This window comes from Carcharodon carcharias, chromosome 26, assembly GCF_017639515.1.
Source record: "Carcharodon carcharias isolate sCarCar2 chromosome 26, sCarCar2.pri, whole genome shotgun sequence".
NCBI lineage: Eukaryota > Metazoa > Chordata > Chondrichthyes > Lamniformes > Lamnidae > Carcharodon > Carcharodon carcharias.
In genome coordinates, this window is record NC_054492.1 from 23,336,685 (window position 1) to 23,356,151 (window position 19,467).

The 19,467-nt window shown below is 39.6% G+C and overlaps 1 protein-coding gene across 4 annotated transcripts in view; it reads left to right on the plus strand.

Moving 5' to 3' along the window:
• Window positions 1-4,799: 4,799 nt before the first annotated feature.
• Window positions 4,800-19,467, plus strand: part of dis3l (DIS3 like exosome 3'-5' exoribonuclease) — a 48,496-nt gene continuing 33,828 nt past the window's right edge. The window contains exons 1-4 of one of the 4 annotated variants that reach the window (XM_041175000.1): window positions 4,800-5,080; window positions 6,037-6,190; window positions 17,543-17,671; window positions 18,417-18,552. In XM_041175000.1, the coding sequence (XP_041030934.1) occupies window positions 4,951-5,080; window positions 6,037-6,190; window positions 17,543-17,671; window positions 18,417-18,552 (549 nt within the window). In that variant the 5' untranslated portion in view covers window positions 4,800-4,950. Of the gene's footprint in view, window positions 5,081-6,036; window positions 6,191-17,541; window positions 17,672-17,932; window positions 18,078-18,416; window positions 18,553-19,467 lie in introns of those variants that run through there. The other 3 variants (XM_041175002.1, XM_041175003.1, XM_041175004.1) reach the window with 3 other exon arrangements.

Consider the following 19,467-nt stretch of genomic DNA (forward strand, 5'->3'; position numbering starts at 1 on the left):
ATCTTTGCAAAGGAAACCAGTAAATGTGATTTTGTTTCAGACCATCACTTCCTTGCGGACGCCTTATGCAGCAGCCTAAGCTGATTTGGCTTTTTCGTTAATATGCAATGTTACGAAAAGTCATTTTCGAATCTTCTGTTTTATAAACCAGAGATAGGAACAGCTGCACATCAGCTGTTTCCATATACTATAATCTGTTTCCATTTTCCTCTCGAGCTTATTTTTACTGTGTTTTTGGGAAGAGTGGTTGATTTTTGTTATGGCGCCCATTTTTAAGTTATTTAGTCAATTAACTACGTTAAAATATGATTTAAAACAAACTACATTTTAAAAATGCGCCCAACATTAAATTGTTTGACTCCGCTTAAACTAAAGTTGGCCACATTATCTATTTCTGTTTTTTCAAGGATTCCTCATAGGAAACAGTAGTTTATTGAATGTGTTTCAAACTGAACTGCACATCTTACATCTGCTACTTCATATTCTTTCACTCTTCCCAGAGTAAGAGAAGTTTTGCATTTTTCCACCAACAATGCGGTGTTGCTAGGAGAGCCCTTATTGACCTTGAGTGTTTCTGCAGCTGGTGGCGGATACCAGACTAGCAAAGGCAGCACGCTTCAATTCAGTTCCGACGAAAGGTCACCGACATGAAAATTGAATTGTGTTTTTCTCACCACAGATGCTGCCTCATCTACTGAGTATTTTCAACATTTTCTGTTTTTAAATCTTAATTCAGAGTTTGTTTCAAAGTCTGGGGCGTTTACATTGGAGCAGGACCGAGCTACACAGTTTGGGGATTTGTGCATCCTTTGTCTTGGCGCTTTATTAAATTAAGTGGTTCATTTGATTTCTTTTTCTACCATTATGGTATTTTTTCAGTATCTAACAGATTGTGCAGTTGAGGAGATGAATATAAAACCTGCTGTGTCCGAGAGAGGTGGAGTGACCGCATAGGAGTGTGAAGTGTCCTTGCCTCACTGAACGCCATTTATTTGACCAAACCTTTGGTTCCATCTCCTTCTGAAGGGAAATTTGGAATGGGCAGTAAATGCTGACTATGCTAGCGACGCTCACATCCCAAGAAGGAATGAAAATTATACCCCGTTTGTTGGCTCAGCATTTGTTTGCTCTTGGTCCCTCTGGGAACCTACTTGGAGCATTTTTTCGAAGTTCAGGGCGCTGTATAAAAAGTGCTGTACTTGCTGCCACATCCTATGTTAAACATTGAATCTAAAAGCTAATATAATCCGGACATGCTGCAAAAGTTTGTGTTGTGGTGCAAACTTGCCCCAATGATTGTACCATCTCCAGAATGCACCTCTCTCTGTAAACTACATTGCCGACGTCATCTGCTTCTATTTCAGATTTCCAACAGTTGCGGGTTTTCTCATCTCAATATGTTTCTCAACGTCCATGCATAGTTTAAAGAGGCATCTGATGTAGCAGTTTGCAACTCTCATCCTAATTGAGCCTGTGCTGCCCCACGATTCATCTTTCATATAAAAACCTACCGACCTCCCGTCATACTACATCGAGGAGCTGAAAACCGTGCGAATCCCCTCCGGCGGTATGCAAAGAGCGTTTGACGTGAAATATATATTTTAATATAACATGCAATTGTAAGTGTAGCAGGGCACCTAAGGTTGCCACATACTGTCTTGAAATAAATTAAATCTAATATCAAACTGCATTGGTTTTTTTTACAAATTTTATGAATAAAAGTATTTTAATGAAAAATAAAAATCATACTCCTGATTTGCAAGTTCCCTCTGTTAGCATCAGTCTTTGCGTGATTGTTGAGAAATCATGATCAGGGAAAACGAAGAGATGAAGTAACCTGAAATGTACACACGGTTCTCCAGGAGGAAATGAGTTGTCAGAAACCAGCTTTTTTTTTTAAATGTAACGTAATTTGACATTGTGATGAAGGTTTAGCATCAAGACCCCTTTCACACAAGTAGTGCGGAACTATTACAGTGTTCAGATATGTTATTTTTGGCATAGTTTGATGCATCCCACCACAAGCACACTGAACGCTACAACTACGATTTTTGCAGCGTGTTTTTCAATATTTTTATCTCAACCGTTTTACTGGGTCTAAAATAACACGAATGAAACATTTGTGCTCTCCCTGTAAGAACACGGCGAAATACTCCATCCAACGCACTTTATCAAGCGATATTCCTCTTAAAGATAAACAAAGTCTTACATTATATAGCGCCTCTCGCGACCTCAAGGATGAACCAAAGAGCTTTCCAGTCAAGGAAGTATGTTTGAAGTGTAGGAAATGCATTCCTAACATTCTGTTAGTTTATGTTTTGGCGTTTTATTCAACAAAGGATGAACCGAAAGAAGTTGGCAGATACCGTTATCAGGAGATTTTTTTCACTGATAAATGTTATTTTAGCCCGTGAACCAAATCCTACGCTTGGCATTTTAATGTTCAGTAGCTCAAGCCAGTTGCCTCTGCAAAGCCTTGACTACTTCTTCCGCAAATTAATTATCAGAAATACACTGCAATGGTACCTCTAAATCTTCCCAAAATTCTAATTGCATAAAGTTAATCACAATTGCAGCAACCGCTCTGGAAGCGTTACTGGTTAGAAAATGCTTCAATAAAGAACGAGATAATTCTGGAGGTGACCCATTGGAGCGATATTTAAATTAAGAACCGTTTAATTTATAAATAAAAAAACATTTGACTTTTTAAATTCTATATTTTTAAACATGTATTTCTAACTTCCCAGATACAATAGAAGGAGCACAAATTATTAGAACTCTCGTACTTACATTTCAGTTCACGTCCTCATACCTGTTCTAAATTGGACGAAATCGGTGAGCGAAATCATGATCTTAACACAACATTGCAATAACTTGTCCGGGATATATGTCACTCCCTGGACACTATACCGCGGCCATTGCATTGATGCATTTATTACACATACATCCCTTACACCATACTGCAAACGCCTCAGGGAATTCTCCATTGAACTGGTCACAATGAGTTCCTATTGGTGCTCGGTACTTGCCCATATATTCTGCTTCTGGTTGGATGAAAAGAAAATCATACATAGTCTTGTATGCTTTCAAAAAGTGCTTTGCTTACTGAAGCTTTGGAGAAAGAGATAAGGAGCAGCACAGTACAGAGGCGACGTGGTTTATACTTACTGCACTGATGATTAGATACTGGCTCCGTGTTCTGTGGCATTTTGGAACAGAAGCAAGCACCTTTAAAACCTCCTTAAAACCTATCTCTGCACACCACCTTGAGTTACTTCCTCTAATTTTCTTTTTGCCTTAGCTAGAATTTGACCCCCAGTTGTAGGAGATTTGTCACGTTAAATGTACCGTGCAAATGTTACTTTCCGAAGAAAATAAAGTTATATTTTAGTGGTCTTGCTTTATCCTCAGTGAGAGGTGCTTGATTCTGAACAAACAGCGCCCTCAATCGTTTACCATATAGAACTGAAGCAAAGCTTTCGATGCTGAAAATATCCAGCACGTCCATCATCACTTCACAGAGAAAGAAAGGTTAGCAGTGGGGTCAGAACGCATCATCAGGGTCACTCGAAAAATTAACCTTTCCTTTTGGCTCAGGTGCTGATCGACTTGCTGCGCATTCCCACATGAAAATGACTTTGCTTCAACCCCAATGATCTGACAAATAAAAACAATGTAAGTTTAATTTCAAAGAAAATTAACCATACATAAGCCAACACCCCCGCAACCCCAATCCTCCATAATGTGTGAGTTGACTGTTGTGGTATTTTCTTCCATCTGGAACCTCTCATCAATCCAAGGCAGTGGAATGCGTGTTTTGTTGTCGCATCTGTTCCTCTTCTGCCCCACAGATAATGTGAAGAGAGGCACGACTAGTTGGGAAAATGCAATCTTTTTAAAACAAAGATTGTTGCTGTTCTTTAAATGGAAGAACTTCAGAAGAAACTAACACGTTTTTAATGTGATGCGAGTTATGTAATGGCAATTTCTCATCACCAAGATTTTTCAGAACATGAGGGATGAGGACTGTCAGTACTGGGGAATTCCCTTTGACATCAAGCACCAAGAAATGGTCCAGATACCGAGAGTTGCCACGAATTGCCACCTTATCTTCAAGCAAACTGAACTTAATATGTTTCAGCTTATAGCATTCTACTGTAGCCTCTTGTAAGCCGGGGGTATTCCATCGTCCAAGCAATACGCATATAAAGCTTCTTTCTCAGAATGATCTGAGACTGGTAGCGGGAATATAAAGGTAGCCTAATAAACATTCCCTCCTTTTCTTGTACGTTTTACTCCTCTTTAAATCTAATGTTACCTTTCTAGCGACTTCTGGATTTTCAAACTATTAGTCATTTCTTAGGACAAATCTTCCATTTCTGTCTTCTTGTACTAACATTGAATACCAGGCAAAAATCTACGACATGTTCTACTTTCTGTACCGCAAATGAATGAGGTCAGCCTCAAATAGCGAAACTCTCCAATATTCATTGCTAAGCAGAATTGCTAAGGTAGGAAAATGTTTGCCAAAAGAAAATTATGCAATCCAAAAGAATGGATTCATTTCTTTTAACAATTTGTTAAAATTCGGCGATTTGTTTATTCTGAAAAGCGAAGCATATAAAAAGTAGGTCGCCTTTATCTATTCTGCAGGAGCGGAATCGAGTTCGAATTGGATGAGCGTGTTTGCGCGTGCGTACTAGATCTTTGCCCCGCAGTGTCCCGTTTTGCCCCGCAGCGCGACATAACACTGCCGGGTAACGTTTACATTTCCATGGAAAGCACTTCCGGGTGAGACGGGTAGAAAATGGGCGGCAGGAAGGCGGGAGGTTCTTCTCTGAGTTGTTTACATCCGCAGAGCGTGGTTTCCTCGGGACTTGGCGGGGAATCGACTTTGAAGATAGGAAAAGGCGCCTATTTCTGGCTCCTTCACTTGTTTCCGGCAGTACAATGATAAAAACGGAGAAGGTGCTGCACCTGAGGAGCTGCAAAGGGAAATCTGTTCGTGTTGTGAGGGAGCATTACCTCAGAGAGTCTGTTCCCTGTAACAGCTCCCTGTGCCAGTCTCAGTGCCACAATGGTAAAGTATGACGGAGGTGGCACAGTCATTAATCATAACTCTCAGTAAAATTTAAACCCCTGGAGAAAAGAGAGACTTGCATCCAATTTTCTGGATGTTCCAGAGCGCTTTACAACCAATGAAGTGTTTTTGAAGTTTAGTCACTGTTGTAGGAAACACAGCAGCCAGTTTACACACAGCAAGATCCCACAAACAGCAATGTGATACTAACTAGATAATCTGTTCTTGTGATGCTTACTGAAGGATGTTGATTGGCCACAGTACCAGGGAGAACTCCCTTGTTCTTATCTGAAATAGTGGCTGTGGGATCTTTTATGCCCACCTGAAAGGTTTAATGGCTCATCTGAAAGATAGTACCTCCGACAGTGCAGCACTTCAAGTACTGCACTGGGAATGTTAGCCTAGGTTAAGTAGTCAAATTTCCGGAGTGGGACTTGAACATTTAAACTTCTGCGTGAGCAATTACTACCCATTGAGCCATGGCTGGTACACTAAGAATTGAATAAAATAATATTTTAAAAATATTCATGATCAGGATAGAACAATTTCTAATTGAGAAAGAATTTTCATTTGTACGTGTCTTTCATCTCCATGCGAGGTCCCAAAACGCAATATAACTGATGAATTACTTTTGAAGTGCAGTCAGTGTTGTTATGCAAGTAAATCTGAGAGCCAATTTTCACCCAAAAATATCTCTCCAATGCAACTAAATGAATACCTGGATAATCTGCTTTTGATGATGTCAGTTGAGAATGGGATGTTGGCCAGGACGTTGGAAGAACTCCCTGGTCTTTCTAATAGAACGATGCAATCTTTACATTTATCTAAACATGGGATACTAGTCGATAAGTCTGAAAACCCAGTGTTTTTTTCTCTCGCAACTAACATACTGTTAAACTGGAATTTTCTTTATTTTTTTGTTAGTTGCTTAATTCTGTATTAACTTAATGTTTCAGAAGGGAAATTGCTGTCAGAAAGTGCAACTCATTATGTGATACCTGACTGGAAAGTGGTGCAAGATTATCTGGAGATACTTGAATTTCCAGAATTAAGAGGCATTATCTTCATGCAGACGGCCTGTCAGGCTGTCCAGCACCAGAAGGGACGCAGGTTAGTGTTGGTTGTCTATCTGTGTTAGATTTGATGGTTCTGAAGATCGTTAATTGTTGGATGGAACAATCAAAGTTACACTGCTGTAATTGTTTAATACTGGGAATGTGAAGTTGAGGTTACAATCAGATCAGCCGTGATCTTATTGAATGGTGGAGCAGGCTAGAAGGGCTGAGTGGCCTACTCTTGCTCCTAATTCGTATGTTCGTATTTGCAACTCATCGTGATGGAGCAATGCAGTTTTTAACTTTAGTTTGTATCCTCAATTTTTTAGTTAATTTGCATTGAACAAGAATAATTTGCAATAATATATGTAGCACTATGAAAGTAGAAAAATGTAAAAAGGAAATTCACAGAAGTGCAAGAAAAGCTGGTGAAAAGGAGGAGAGATTAGAAAGAGTGGCCAAAGGCTTGATCAAAGAAATGAGTCTTAAAAGAGGTGAGGGAAGTGGAGAGACAGATAGCTTTATGGAGAAAGTTCAATTGTGCGGCCTGAAAGCACCGCTGGCAGTAGCAGGGAGAAGGGAGTGGAAAAGGGAACAGTTTGGAGTGGGATTAGGGGGCTAGAGGAGGTTACAGAAGCAGGACGGGTTAATGTGATAGAGCAATTTGAACAGCAAGGTGAGAATGTTAAGTTTGAAGCAAAGCAATGGATTCAGGGACAGATGTTAACTTAGATCGGCAGGAATGGGTATTATGGCTGAGCGTGACTTGGCATGGGATAGGGTATGGGCTACAGAGTTTTTCATGAGCTGAATTTATGAAGCATGGTGAATGAGAGGCTGGCCATGAGAACACTGGAGTAATTGAGTCCAGAGGACTCATAGCAAGAGTGAGGATTTCAGCAACTGTTGGGCTGAGGGTAGATATAGAGACCAACAATGTTAGGACTAGCAGCACAGAGGCAGTGAGAGTTGGCAGTAGGTACAAGAAATGTATAACAACATGTCAAAAGTTATAAACAGTCTGGTTCAGACCAAGACAGGAGCCAGGAGGGCACAGAGCTTGAGCCCACAGCTTTCTAACTTGGGAGAGGGTGCCACTCACTGAGCCAAGCCTGATGTGGAGGTAGTTATGGTTCATCAAAGCTTCAATATAGGACTAGCAGCACAGAGACAGTGAGAGTTGGTGGAAAGATAGAGCTACATGTCATCGGCATACTTGTGGAAACTGCCATCTTGCTTTTGCTTTCCATTACCAGGGAAAGGCTGTCCCCAAGCTTTTGTTTAATTGAAAAAGGTGCAATGCATGGGCATGCTCCTTCTGTCAGCCTGGCATTTAGATCAGAATGTGCACAACAGGGCTGAAATGCAGCTTGAATTGAAATAAAATTCTCTTTTTAAAGTATATTTGTATTTTCCCTCATCCTGCGTGTGTTATTATCATGTACCATTTATTTCCCCTCTTGCCCCCCTCGCCAATGAATGCTATAATAGAATGTGGAACTGTGGAAGAATGCCTTCCCAGTATGCCTCTGTTGATAACCGTGAAGGATTCTGGATGCACAGCTGTTCTGTTCTGCAGTGTTCTTGCTTTTTTTATGTGAAAATATAATTAGCTTTATTAAAGCCGGTGACAGGAAGATCAGTTGTGATTGCAAAAGGATGCATTTTGTTAGTGGGAATACTTTACATTCTGCAATTCTTTTATGTTGATTGTTGCTTCGGATTGACTTCATCTCCAGCTCTGCCCAGTAAATGCCTTCGCTGAAAATGAATTACAGAATGAGCTAGGACAGGAGGAGGCCATTCAGCCCATTATGTCTGTATCAGTTCTTTAGTGGAGCTATCCGATTGATCTCAGTCCCCTGCTCTTGCCCCATTGATAATCCTGTAAATTTTATCTCGACTGTGTCCATTTTTTTAAATGTTGTTAAATCTATTTCCGCCATTAATTTCAAGCAGTGTATTCCAGATCACAATTCCTGTGTAAAATGAAGAAATGTATTAGTTATTCAGCTTGCTAAAAAAGGTATTTTGTTTTACATATTGAAAATAGGAAACCTAGGATTCTTTTTAATAGATCCTTGGACAAAACTGATTAAATATATTCACAATTGCTCAGAGATTGGAATGTTTTGCGTTTCACTTAAAGCTAAGCTGCATTTAAGAGACATAGCCTTCTCAGTAAAGTATTATGTAAGATTCTTTATCCTCTGCAACAATAGAGTGCATGTAATAACCTCATTAAGTGTAAAATGCCTTGGTATGGTTGGAAACTTGATTTTTTTTTTGATTTATTAAACTGTACTCTAAACCCATAAAAGAAAGCTTCCCCATTAGATTACACAGCATCTTGAGCCAGAGGGGAACAGTGTTACAATGACAGTTGGATGATTGTTCTTGCTACAATATGAACTGATTTTTTTTCATTTATATACTCTATGATTTTATGATTTTGAGATCTCAAATGCAGCGTTATTGACATTTGTGAAATGTTCTTTCTCTGCTTTGTCTTGCTGTGTGTATCTCTGACTATTATTTTTTCTCTTTCTCCCCATTGGTCTATTGACTATTGATAAGTATTTTTAGCAATGTCATTGTCTTTTACCCTCCCTCCCTCTCTCTCTCTTCTAACTTCAATTAACTGTTGAGTAATAAGTTTACAGTCATGGTAGACTCCTATGTTCAAGTATGTCCAAGCCGTAAGTTTCTTCATCTTCTGTGGGTCCTCTCATGACTGAAAAGTCTGATGCAGGATCAGCATGCATGTCCACAGCACCTGCAGTTCATGTTATCTTTGTTGGTGTTTGGGGGAATTCCTGCAGCTGTGCCACTTCTGGAATTTCTCTAGTTTACAGTATATAACCCACAAGATAGTTAGGAATAAGGCAGGCCATTCAACACAACTTCGAACAGAACAGTTTTCTTAATCAGGACAGTTGCCGCTAGACTACATGTCCGCGCTCCCTGGAGCATTGTGGCTGCACTATATGCAATCTACAAGATCCATTGCGCAAATTCATCACGGTTACGTCAACAGTACTTCCTTCCCAGTGACCTTTACTACTGAGAAGGACAATAGCAGCAATATCAGGAAAGACAATTGCCTCCAAATTCCCCTCCAAGTTGCATTCTGATTTGCACTTTGTTGGGAAACATATCTTCAAGAACGGTACTTTTCTTTTAAAATTTGGAAGGATATTACATTATTTAGACACTGGGATTTTTTTTTTAAGAAAGGTCATGTTCACCTCTGGATTGGAAGCAAGCATACCTTTTCCAAGAAATCATCTGACCAGCATGGTACTTGAGAGGGGGAGATCTGTGTGCTTGTTTGCACTGCAATTATTTTAATTGATGAAAACAAACTGTTTAAAGGCAAAGGCCTAGTGATTTACTGGAAGCCACCTGATGGAGGAGCCTTAAGTTTTGACCTGGCTTTTGTGAACTCAGTTGTGAATGAACTGAGAAAGTGAAGCTGACCAGCTCACCCTCTCCTTGTCTTGCTTGAAATAGAGTGGTTATCAGTATTCAGGTAGGAATCCTCACATCAGTGGAACTTGTCTGTCTTTGGAAACCCAAGAGGCTGAGGCAAGAAGGATTGATCCAGCTCTATTTTCCTCCACGCTGAAGCTCTGTTGATAAGAACCTCCAGGCATCTACAGGGACTAGCGATCTGTCTTCATATGAGGGAGCTCCAGATCGAAAGTGTCAAAACCTTGTAAACATTACCCTTTGTTTTATGAAGTCTTTTCTCCAACCGCCCATCTCTGCAGAGACCCTATCCATTTGTCCTTTATTTGTTTGTATGCCATTTTGGTGAGTGAATTAAACTTTTAAACAAATAGTGCGACCTGTGGAACAGTGGGATTAGATAAACTGCGCACTCCTCCCATCCCAGTAGTAACAGTTTATATTGATGTTCCTTCATTATTGCTGGGTCAGTATCCTCAAATTCCTGGCTTTATAGTGTTGTGGGACACCGGTTACAGAAAGCCTGCAGCTGTTCATAAAATCCCACCACCATCATAGCACAGTAACTGGGGGTAAGCAATAGATACAACTTTATTAACATTGCCAACTTTGCAAGAATAAATCAAAAATTCCAGGGTTATTGCTTTGCCACTCTTCTTGGAAGTTAATTCCATACATTCATCACTCTTAGTATGACAATTACTTTTCTGACATTAGTCCTAAGTTTACTTTTAACTAGTTGAAATTTATACCTCCTTATCTTACTGTCTCGATTTAGCTTGAAGTAATATTCTGGACCTACCTTTTCAATTCCCTTAACCATCTTATATACTGTACCTCTATAATCTTGGGTGCTATGTTTCTAAACCGAAAAGCTAATCTTTCTCCAATTTTCCTCCTAATTTAGACCTTTCACAATAGGGATCAGCCTCAAGGCGCTTTTCTGCATTCCCTCCAGTGCTTCAATATCTCCATCTATTTTGGTGACTAAAACTGGATGCATTACTCAAGATGCTGCCTCACCAGGGCACAATTCAGTTTACTAATGACTTCCTGTGACTTGCATTCCATTATATTAGCTACGTAAATTAACATTCAGTTAGTTTCATGTATTGCTGCACTATGTAGATTGCACGTTTATCAATAAGCCAGCAAGATCTCCGAAATCACTTTCAACTTCATGCTTAGCTATTTTAATATTATCTATGAGTACTTGTATTTTCTTTTACTTTTTCCTATGTGTAGTACTTTACATTTGTCCGCATTAATTTTTGTCTGCCATTTTACTTTTCATTTGCTCATGGGATGTGAGTGTATCTGGCAAGCCTGACATGAATTGCTCATCTCTAATTACCCTTCAGAGGGTCATGGTGGGCGGCCCTCTTGAACCACTGCAGTTCATGTGGTGTAAGTACACCCACAGTACTGTTGGCGGGGGTGTGGGGAGGGATTTTGACCCAGCAATAGTGAAGGAGTGGTGATGTAGTTTAAGCCAGGATGGATGGGACTTTGAAGGGAGCTTGCAGGTGATGATGTTAAAATTGACTCCTCGTTGATAGATGTTGCAGGGTTTTGGAAGTGCATCTTGTGGTTGGTACACACTGCTTACAGTGTGTGCCAGTGGTGGAGTGAATGTTTAAGGTGGTAGATGGGTGCCAGTCAAGCAGCCTGCTTTATCTTGGTTGATGTTGAGCTTCTTGACTAATGGTGGAGTTGCCCTTATCCAGGCTAGTGGAGGGTATTCCATCAGTTTCCTGATTTATGTCTTGTAGATGATGAGCAGACTTTTGGGGAGTCAGGAAAGGAGTTACTCATTACAGAATTCCTAGTCTCTGACTGTTCTTTCAGCCATAATATTTACCAGTGAATGGTTGGTCCATTTATGTTTCTAGTCAGTGGTAACCCCCTAGGATGTTGGTGTGGGATTCAGCAATGGTAGTGTGGTTGAATGTTAAGGGGAGATGGTTAGATTCTCTTTTGTTGGTGATGTCCATTGCCTGCCACTTGTATGGTGCTAATATTACTTACCACTTATCAGCCCAAGCCAGAATGTTATCCAGGTCTTGATGCATGCAGACACAGGTTGCTTCAGTAACTGAGAAGTTGTGAATGGTACTGAACACTGTGTAATCATCAGTGAACATCCTCACTTCTGATCTAATATTGGAGAGAAGGTTATTGATGATGCAGCTGAAGATGATTCGGCCAATACCCTGTAGAACTCCTGGAGGAATGTCCTGGGGCTGTGGCCTTCAAAACCACAACCATTTTCCTTTGTGCTAAGATATATTTCCAACCAGTGGAGAGCTTTCCCCCTGATTCCCATTGCTCTGGTCCCTTGATGTCACACTTGGTCAAATGCTGCCTTGATATCAAGGGCAGTCACTCTCACATCACCTCTGGAATTCAGCTCTTTTGTCCATGTTTGGCTCAAGGATGTAATGAAGTCCAGAGCCTAGTGGCAGTGACGGAGCCCAGACTGAACATCAATGACCAGTACATTACTGAGTAAGTGCTGCTTGATAGCACTGTCAACGACACCTTCCATCACTGGGCTGAGAATTGAGAGCAGACTGAAGGTGCAGTAATTGACCAGATTGGATTTATCTTGCTTTTTGTGGACAGGAAATACCTGGGCAATTTTCCACATTGCTGGGCAGATACCAGTGTTGTTGCTGTACTGGAAGAGCTTGGCTAGGGGTGTGTCTAGTTCTGGAGTACAAGTCTTCGGTACTACTGCCAGGATGTTGTCAGAGCCCATAGCCTTTGCAGTATCCCGTGCGTTCAGCCGTTCCTTGATTATGTGGAGTGAATCGAATTGGCTGAAGACTGGCATCTGTGATACTGGGTACTTTAGGAGGAATCCAAGATGGATCATCCACTCCAAATTTCTGGCTGAAGATGGTTGCAAATGCTTCAGCTTTGCCATTTTCTAGGCTGTGTCATCATAGAGGATGGGGATATTTGTGGTGTCTAGACCTTTGGTTAGTTGTTTAATTGTCCATCACCATTGATGAATAGATGTAGCAGGACTGAAGATCTTTGATCTCTTTCCTTGGTTGTGGGATCACTTTGCTCTTTTGCATGTACTTCTCCTGTCTGGCATGCCTGTGGCCATGTGTTGTAACTTCACCAGGTTGACATCTCATTTTTAGATATGCCTGGATAAGCTCCTGGCATGCTGTCCTACACTGCTCATTGAAGCAGGGTTCATCCCCTGCCTTGATAATAGTAGCAGAATGAGAGTTATGCTGGGTCATGAGGTTACAGATCATGGTTGAGTACTTCACCAGCAGGTGATGGTCACAGCAGATCATGAATGCTCAGTTTTGAGCTGCTAGATCTGTTGTGAATATATCCTGTTTAGCATGCTGATAGTGCCCACAACATAATGGAGGGTTTCCTCAGGGTGCAGACGTGACCTGGTGTTATAAAGACTGTACAGTTGTCATTCCTACCAATACTGTCATGGATGGAAGCAGCTGCGACATGCAGATGAGGGAGGACAAGTCAATGTAGGTTTTTCCCTCTTGGTTCTTTCACCGCCTGCCATAGGCTCAGTCTGGTAGATATGCCCTTCAGGACTCAACCAGTTAGTTCTTCTCTCTTGTGTACTTTATTCAGCTCATTCTGTAATTTCTGAGTTGCACCTTCCAATTTCACTGGGCTGCTGAGTTTGGTATTACCTGCAACTTTAATTCCATTTATCATCGAATAGAAATAATAGTGGTCTCAACATCAAGTTTTGGGAAACTTTCGAACTCCACTCGCCCCACCCCCCCACCAACCGAGTAACAGATATAACTCAAGTAATGGTTGCTTCTCACTCCAGTCAATTTCTATCAAATTCCCTGAACCCCTAAAGCTTTGTATTTGCATGTTGAACTTTGTTAAAGACCTCTTGGGCTTTTCATTATCCGCTTGGATGTCACCTCCTCAGGAGGTTGGTGAGGGAGTGTATTCCTCTTCTGCATTCTGTGTTGGCTACTTGAAATACGTAAGATAATGATGGCCCCAGTTGAGATACCATTACATTGTAACCCTTTTTTCTGTGGAGATCCAAAATTTGTCCTATTTAAATCAAGCATTTAAAAAATACCAGAATGTAACTGTGTCCAGTTTATTACTTCACCTGCCAATAGCTTCTAGCTAGTAACCTTGAGAGCCAAGCTTAGCTTCTGTCAAATTTCTAAATATAACACTTTGTCCAGGTCTTGGTGCCATATGTGAACAGGGAAATTTAGGTCACACTTTTTTAGAGCAACTTAGTAGGAAGATAAGTTTAGCATACTGTACCCTACCACATTACATTATTCCCCAATACACTGTGCAAGGATGTTCAGCCTTTCTCTGTGAAACCTTGAACTTCTCTGCTCTTTCATTTTTTAAAAACCTTCTTCAAAACTGGTCTAATTATATAATCTTTTAGTGTACTATCCTAACTTGTCTAGCTTGACTACTCTCACTACTGCTTTGTAAAGTACAGTGGAAAGTTTTGTATTATAAAGATGCTTTATAAAAACAAGTTGTTGTTGCTTAAGTGGACCATATTCAATGAGCCTGCTTGTATGTGGCCAGAAAGTCTTAAGTGATCTTTAAATTGACCACTGATGTTTTAAAAGTTGATACTGTTCCTGTTTGTTGCATGAGGGAAATGCATATGGTCAAGCAGACTTGGAAATAGAAGATTGAAAAAATATAATACAATATAATATAACTGAAAAGTATATATAGTCAAACAAAATGTCTTCATTTTGGAATTTTTTTTTTAAAATAAGCCAATGCACCTGGTTGTATTTTTCATTTTCAAAAAGCAATATTGTACTAAAGTCATCAAATGATTAAATCTACAATCAGTTAAATTAACTTCCTACTGACATTTTGGATAAGTTTCCCTTGAGGATTGAGCGTCTGTTAAAAGCCTTGGGCTATTTTAATCAAGATCATCAACTTAACAGATTGCTGTTAATTTTGTCCCTGTTGTTCATTTAATTCCCTCTGTGTGCAGCATGGATAGCTGTACCTGCTGTTACCAGTTAGCTTCTGTGATATTTTCACTGCAGTCTTTAAGGACTTTAAAGATCCTCTCCTGCCCTAAAGTATTTATTTTATAATAGAGAAGTTTGACTTTTTCTCAAATACATAATGCCTTTAATGCAGTGAAACATCCAAAAGTACTTGAAAATAACAGAATTGGAAAACTTCATTGTTATAGGATTCCGGACTGTTATAAATAGCTCTGCAAAGACATAGGAGCCTTTTCTGCCATATCAGCAAATATTAGAGGTCAAAGAGGAATATTCTGTGTGAGTAATCTATCTGTTATGGGGCTTATATGTCAAATTCCTTTCCCCTTCAATGGAAATCAGCTGGTGTAACTAGTTTGAAGCTACCAATTCAAGGATGAATACATTTTGGTAAGGGAATAGTTGGAGAATCATTTTTATTTATGATTAGATGTTTTGTCTATTCCTCAGAATCATTAGGGTTCTTGAAATGTTGACTTCAAGTATTTATCGTTTTATTGAGCTTATAGTGGATGCAATAGTACTCATTTATACACTTAAAACCATTGTGTTTACAACCATACATGATGGTTGGAGGCTCTGATGAACTATAGTTCAGAGCTGAGTATTTATGTCCACTAAGTCCTCCCAATTTAAATCCTCATTGCACTCTGCTACTTTCCTTATCAAAATGTCAATATATGGCAAGCTGTATAGAACTGACCATGTATTGTTCACCTGTTTAGCTTTAAATCTTTAAACTGCAGAGTAATGGGTAGTTTTACAGTACATGGTGCAAGTATTAACAGCATGCTTTCTACTTTCTCAGGCTGATTATCTCTTACCCCTACTAGTTGACCCTCAGTATGTTTTCACTTTACCTGATTGCACCAGAAGTTGAAATACAACTATGTACAAGGAAAATCTAATTGAAACTTATGCCATGTTAATTTCTTCAGTTAGTAAATTGACTTCTTTACTAATGAGCTCTGTAATCTCCTCCAATCCCATTACTCTGAGACCTGTGCTTTTCCAACTCTAGCCTTTTGAGCTGTTTTGTTTGCCCCACCACTGGCAGCCGTGTCTTTAGCTGCCAAGACCCTAGGTGTGGAATTCCGTAACTAAACCTCTCCGCCTCACTACCTCTCCTTTAAGACACTCCATAAAACCTACCTCTTTGGCAAAGCTTTTAGCTATCTGCCCTAATATTGCCTGTGTCACATTTTGCCTGTGAAGTGCCTTGGTGCATTTTATTACATTTAAGGTACTATATCAATACAAGTTGCTGCTTTTCCTCTGGGCTAGCAAGATCAGTATAACTTCATTTTGTTAAAAATTCTCATTACATATTGCCATATCACCAGTGAAACAAATTAGAAATCTGTCTTTGATCCTGTACCATTTTTCACCAGCTTTGTTCCCCTCCATATTCTTGAGAAACATTAAACTTAATGGTTCAAATCTTCCTGGAAAAATAATGCTGTGTTAACATTGCACAGCTTTATTAATGTGCAAATCAGCCAGCAAGTTCAGAGGATGAAGAGATACACCATGAGTTGTGGATCTCCAGAATTTGCTGGTTGACTTATGCCACTTTGTTCTTTACCTCGCGCAAATGGCATCTCACCCTTAGACGCCTCATTATTTTTAATAACTTGCTAGATTTGAACACTTAATTCTTTATTAAACTTCACACAGAAAGCTAATATGCTGTTTTTTTCCAGCAAGATTTGGCCCATTACAATTTAAGAATCATACTTCCCTACCTAATTAACAAAGGCTAAAAGTTAAAAATAATATAATATAAAGACAAATCAATCGTGATATTACTTCAGAACACTTCAACTCAGTCAGAACATAATAACACAAAAAGATACAACAGACTACTTTTACCTTTTTTAATGTTTGTAAGAATGACAGGAAAGCCAGCCTTCACCAATGTTCTGACACTGATAAATAGAGATGTTTACATGCGATTAAGTGTAAATGTGCAAAGTCCACCTTTCCTGTACTTCAGTGGATGCAGTGCTGGTTGTACAGCTAAGGACACGTACCCACTAAAAGCTAGTTTAAGATGAACCAAAACTCGTTTCACATTGCAATATGTTATAGATGCTGGAAATCTGAAATAAAAACACTTTAGCCTTGGTGTCCGAGGGTTATAGAATATGGGTTTGCAACCTATTTTAGAGCCTCAGCATATAATCTAGGGTGACAGCAGTGCACTGTTAAGGGTATGCTGCATTGTCAGAAGTGTGCTCCATTTAACAACATTCATCTGACTTAATGCAAGCTTTGCCACATGAGAGCTGATCATTAATGTGTATTCAGGAGCACCAACGTGTGAAATGTTGGGATTAGGTTTGTCCTTGCAAATCTTCCACATTGCTAGGTTTCTTATCTTGGTGAACATACCATGAGGAAGCACCTGACAAAGGATTGGAGCTCTGCCTCAGGGCATTAGGGAAAATTGGAGTTTTATTTTATATGTCAAAATGACCAGTTCAGATTGGCATAGTCTAAACCGTGGATGTGTGGGGGAACAAACATAGACCAGATAAAAATGATTCGAAATTTTAAAAAAAGAAATTCCCCAGCATTCACCTTTCCTCACCTCCTGAGTTAGTACGGTTTGTACAAAGAAAGAAAGCTGGTGATAGGAAACAATCCAACTTTCTACTTGTTGAACGCCAAAGTTTGGACAAGGAGGGAGTTTGTCGCAAAGAGACAGCCCCAAATGCTGACTGCAGAGCTGTATAGGCAGCCCTTAGGGCCCTTTGTTTCCCTGTTCTGTAATGATAAAGGTGATAGGATCTAAAGGTGCAATGAAGGAAAAGCATAGGAAAGGAACTATACATTTTTAAAGATGACCAACAATGGAAAAATCATTGGATCTGACCTGGTCATACTCATCGGCTGTTTCATTGTAGACAGTACAACAAGCTGCGGAACCTGCTGAAAGATGCTCGTCATGAATGTGTTATGTTCTTCAATGAATTCCAGCTGTACTCGTATGTACCAAGACAGCAGGGAGAATCTCTAGAAAAATGGCAGACCAGGTTTGTTTGAAATTTAACTTGATGTTTGCAACTTTTTAAAAATCTTGAAAATATACTGTAAAACCTTGCATTTGAGTCACACTGGTCTTTAAATTACACCCTTTATTATGCAACATTTTAAAAAATGCAGAAAAGTATTATGTTTGTTTAAACATGGAAATTGCAGGGCAACATTCATATTTTGGGATTATAAGAAGTAATTTGTAGTTGACGAGGAACTGCTATGGTGGTCATTGCATGCAACTATATTTCTAATCAAAGGGTTGAAATAGTCTGCACTACTACAATGGTGTATGAACAACAGGAATGGGACACGGTAGATAGAAGCAAACTGTTTCCAGTCGTTCAGGAGTCAAGAATGAGGGACCATATTACAAGATTACGCACAAGAGATTTAGAACAGAGGGTAGGAAAAACTTCTTTACACAGTTGTGAGGCTGTGGTGGTTCATTGGTATTATAATCTCATTGGAATATATGCAAGTCCTGTCTTTTTATATTGGAATGTGGTGTGGGGTGGATTTGGGTACAGTTATAGAGGGCTTTCGCTAGATGGGCTTGACTAGATGGGGATTATGAAGTGTTGAAGGAAATGTGTATCTGACTTCCAGATTGTTCAGAGGCTTGGTATGGGGGGGGTGACTGGATTTTTTTTTGCGATGAATTTTATTTTAATGGGTATGTAGTAGAGGCATACTTTTCACTCATGCAAAGGAAATAATAAAAACACTATTTATTTATTCTAGGTGCATTTACTATGCCACAGTCTGGTATTATAATCATCTTGCAGGACTGATGCCTGTTGTTATGGTAACTGAAGATGCAGAAGCCATTCAAAAGTATGGGAGTGAAACAGACGGAGTGTTTGTCGTTTCGTTTAAGGTATTTTCCACTTCTCTGCTACGTCATTGAGTTCGATAAACTAGAATGTTACTGTAGGACTGTGTGGTGTGGTGTCTTGGAAGAGGCAAGGGATGGGCCTTGGGTACAGTGTGAAGCCCAGGCTTTTGAGCAGTCAGGAAAGAGAATTGATGTCTAGGGGGAGGACTCCAGTGAGATCTGAAGATCAGGTGGACTCGGGTAGTTGGGGAAATACTAAATTTGTATTCAATGCATTTTCCAGAGATGCTAAGAGTGGTACATTTGACTTTGTGCAAACACTTGAAGCTCTGGAGCAAAGTATTCGTATGTGTTTAAGCCCATATTCCATCAATCAACTTGTTAATTCTTCATAAATAGCATCAAAATCTATTCAATTCAGAAGTTGTCACTAAAACACACAACGTCTAGCCAGAAAACAATGATACTGCTAAACCTTCAAAAAGCATGCTTCTGTCACTACTGTTTAAATTGTTTCTATTTCTGCTCTCTTCCTTTATGTCTGTGCTTCTCTCTTCACCATTTCACCACTTTCTATTTCTCCAAGTTTTCCAATTATTATAGTCAATTAAATGAATAGGTTGCCTCTCTATTTGTCAAAGAAATGTATTTTTTGATGGTATTTCTTTATTGTTGCCCCTAGATGGCAGTTGTGGTGTTGATAATATTTTCAGTGGAAAGTAGGAGGGGTACAGAAGGAATTTTGATTAATATTCTTCCTTCAAGCAGCAGTTTTCTGAAGACGTATAATTTCTAAAACAATTTACACCTTTGGTCCAATTATATTTTCAGAATTGTGGAAGCCGACGTACAGATTTTGGATTTTTAGCATGTTTTTAAGAGTCGATTGTAAAAAGTCAGGTCAGTTCTGGGAATGGACTAGAATGAAGGGATAGGATTGAATGGGATTCAATCAAC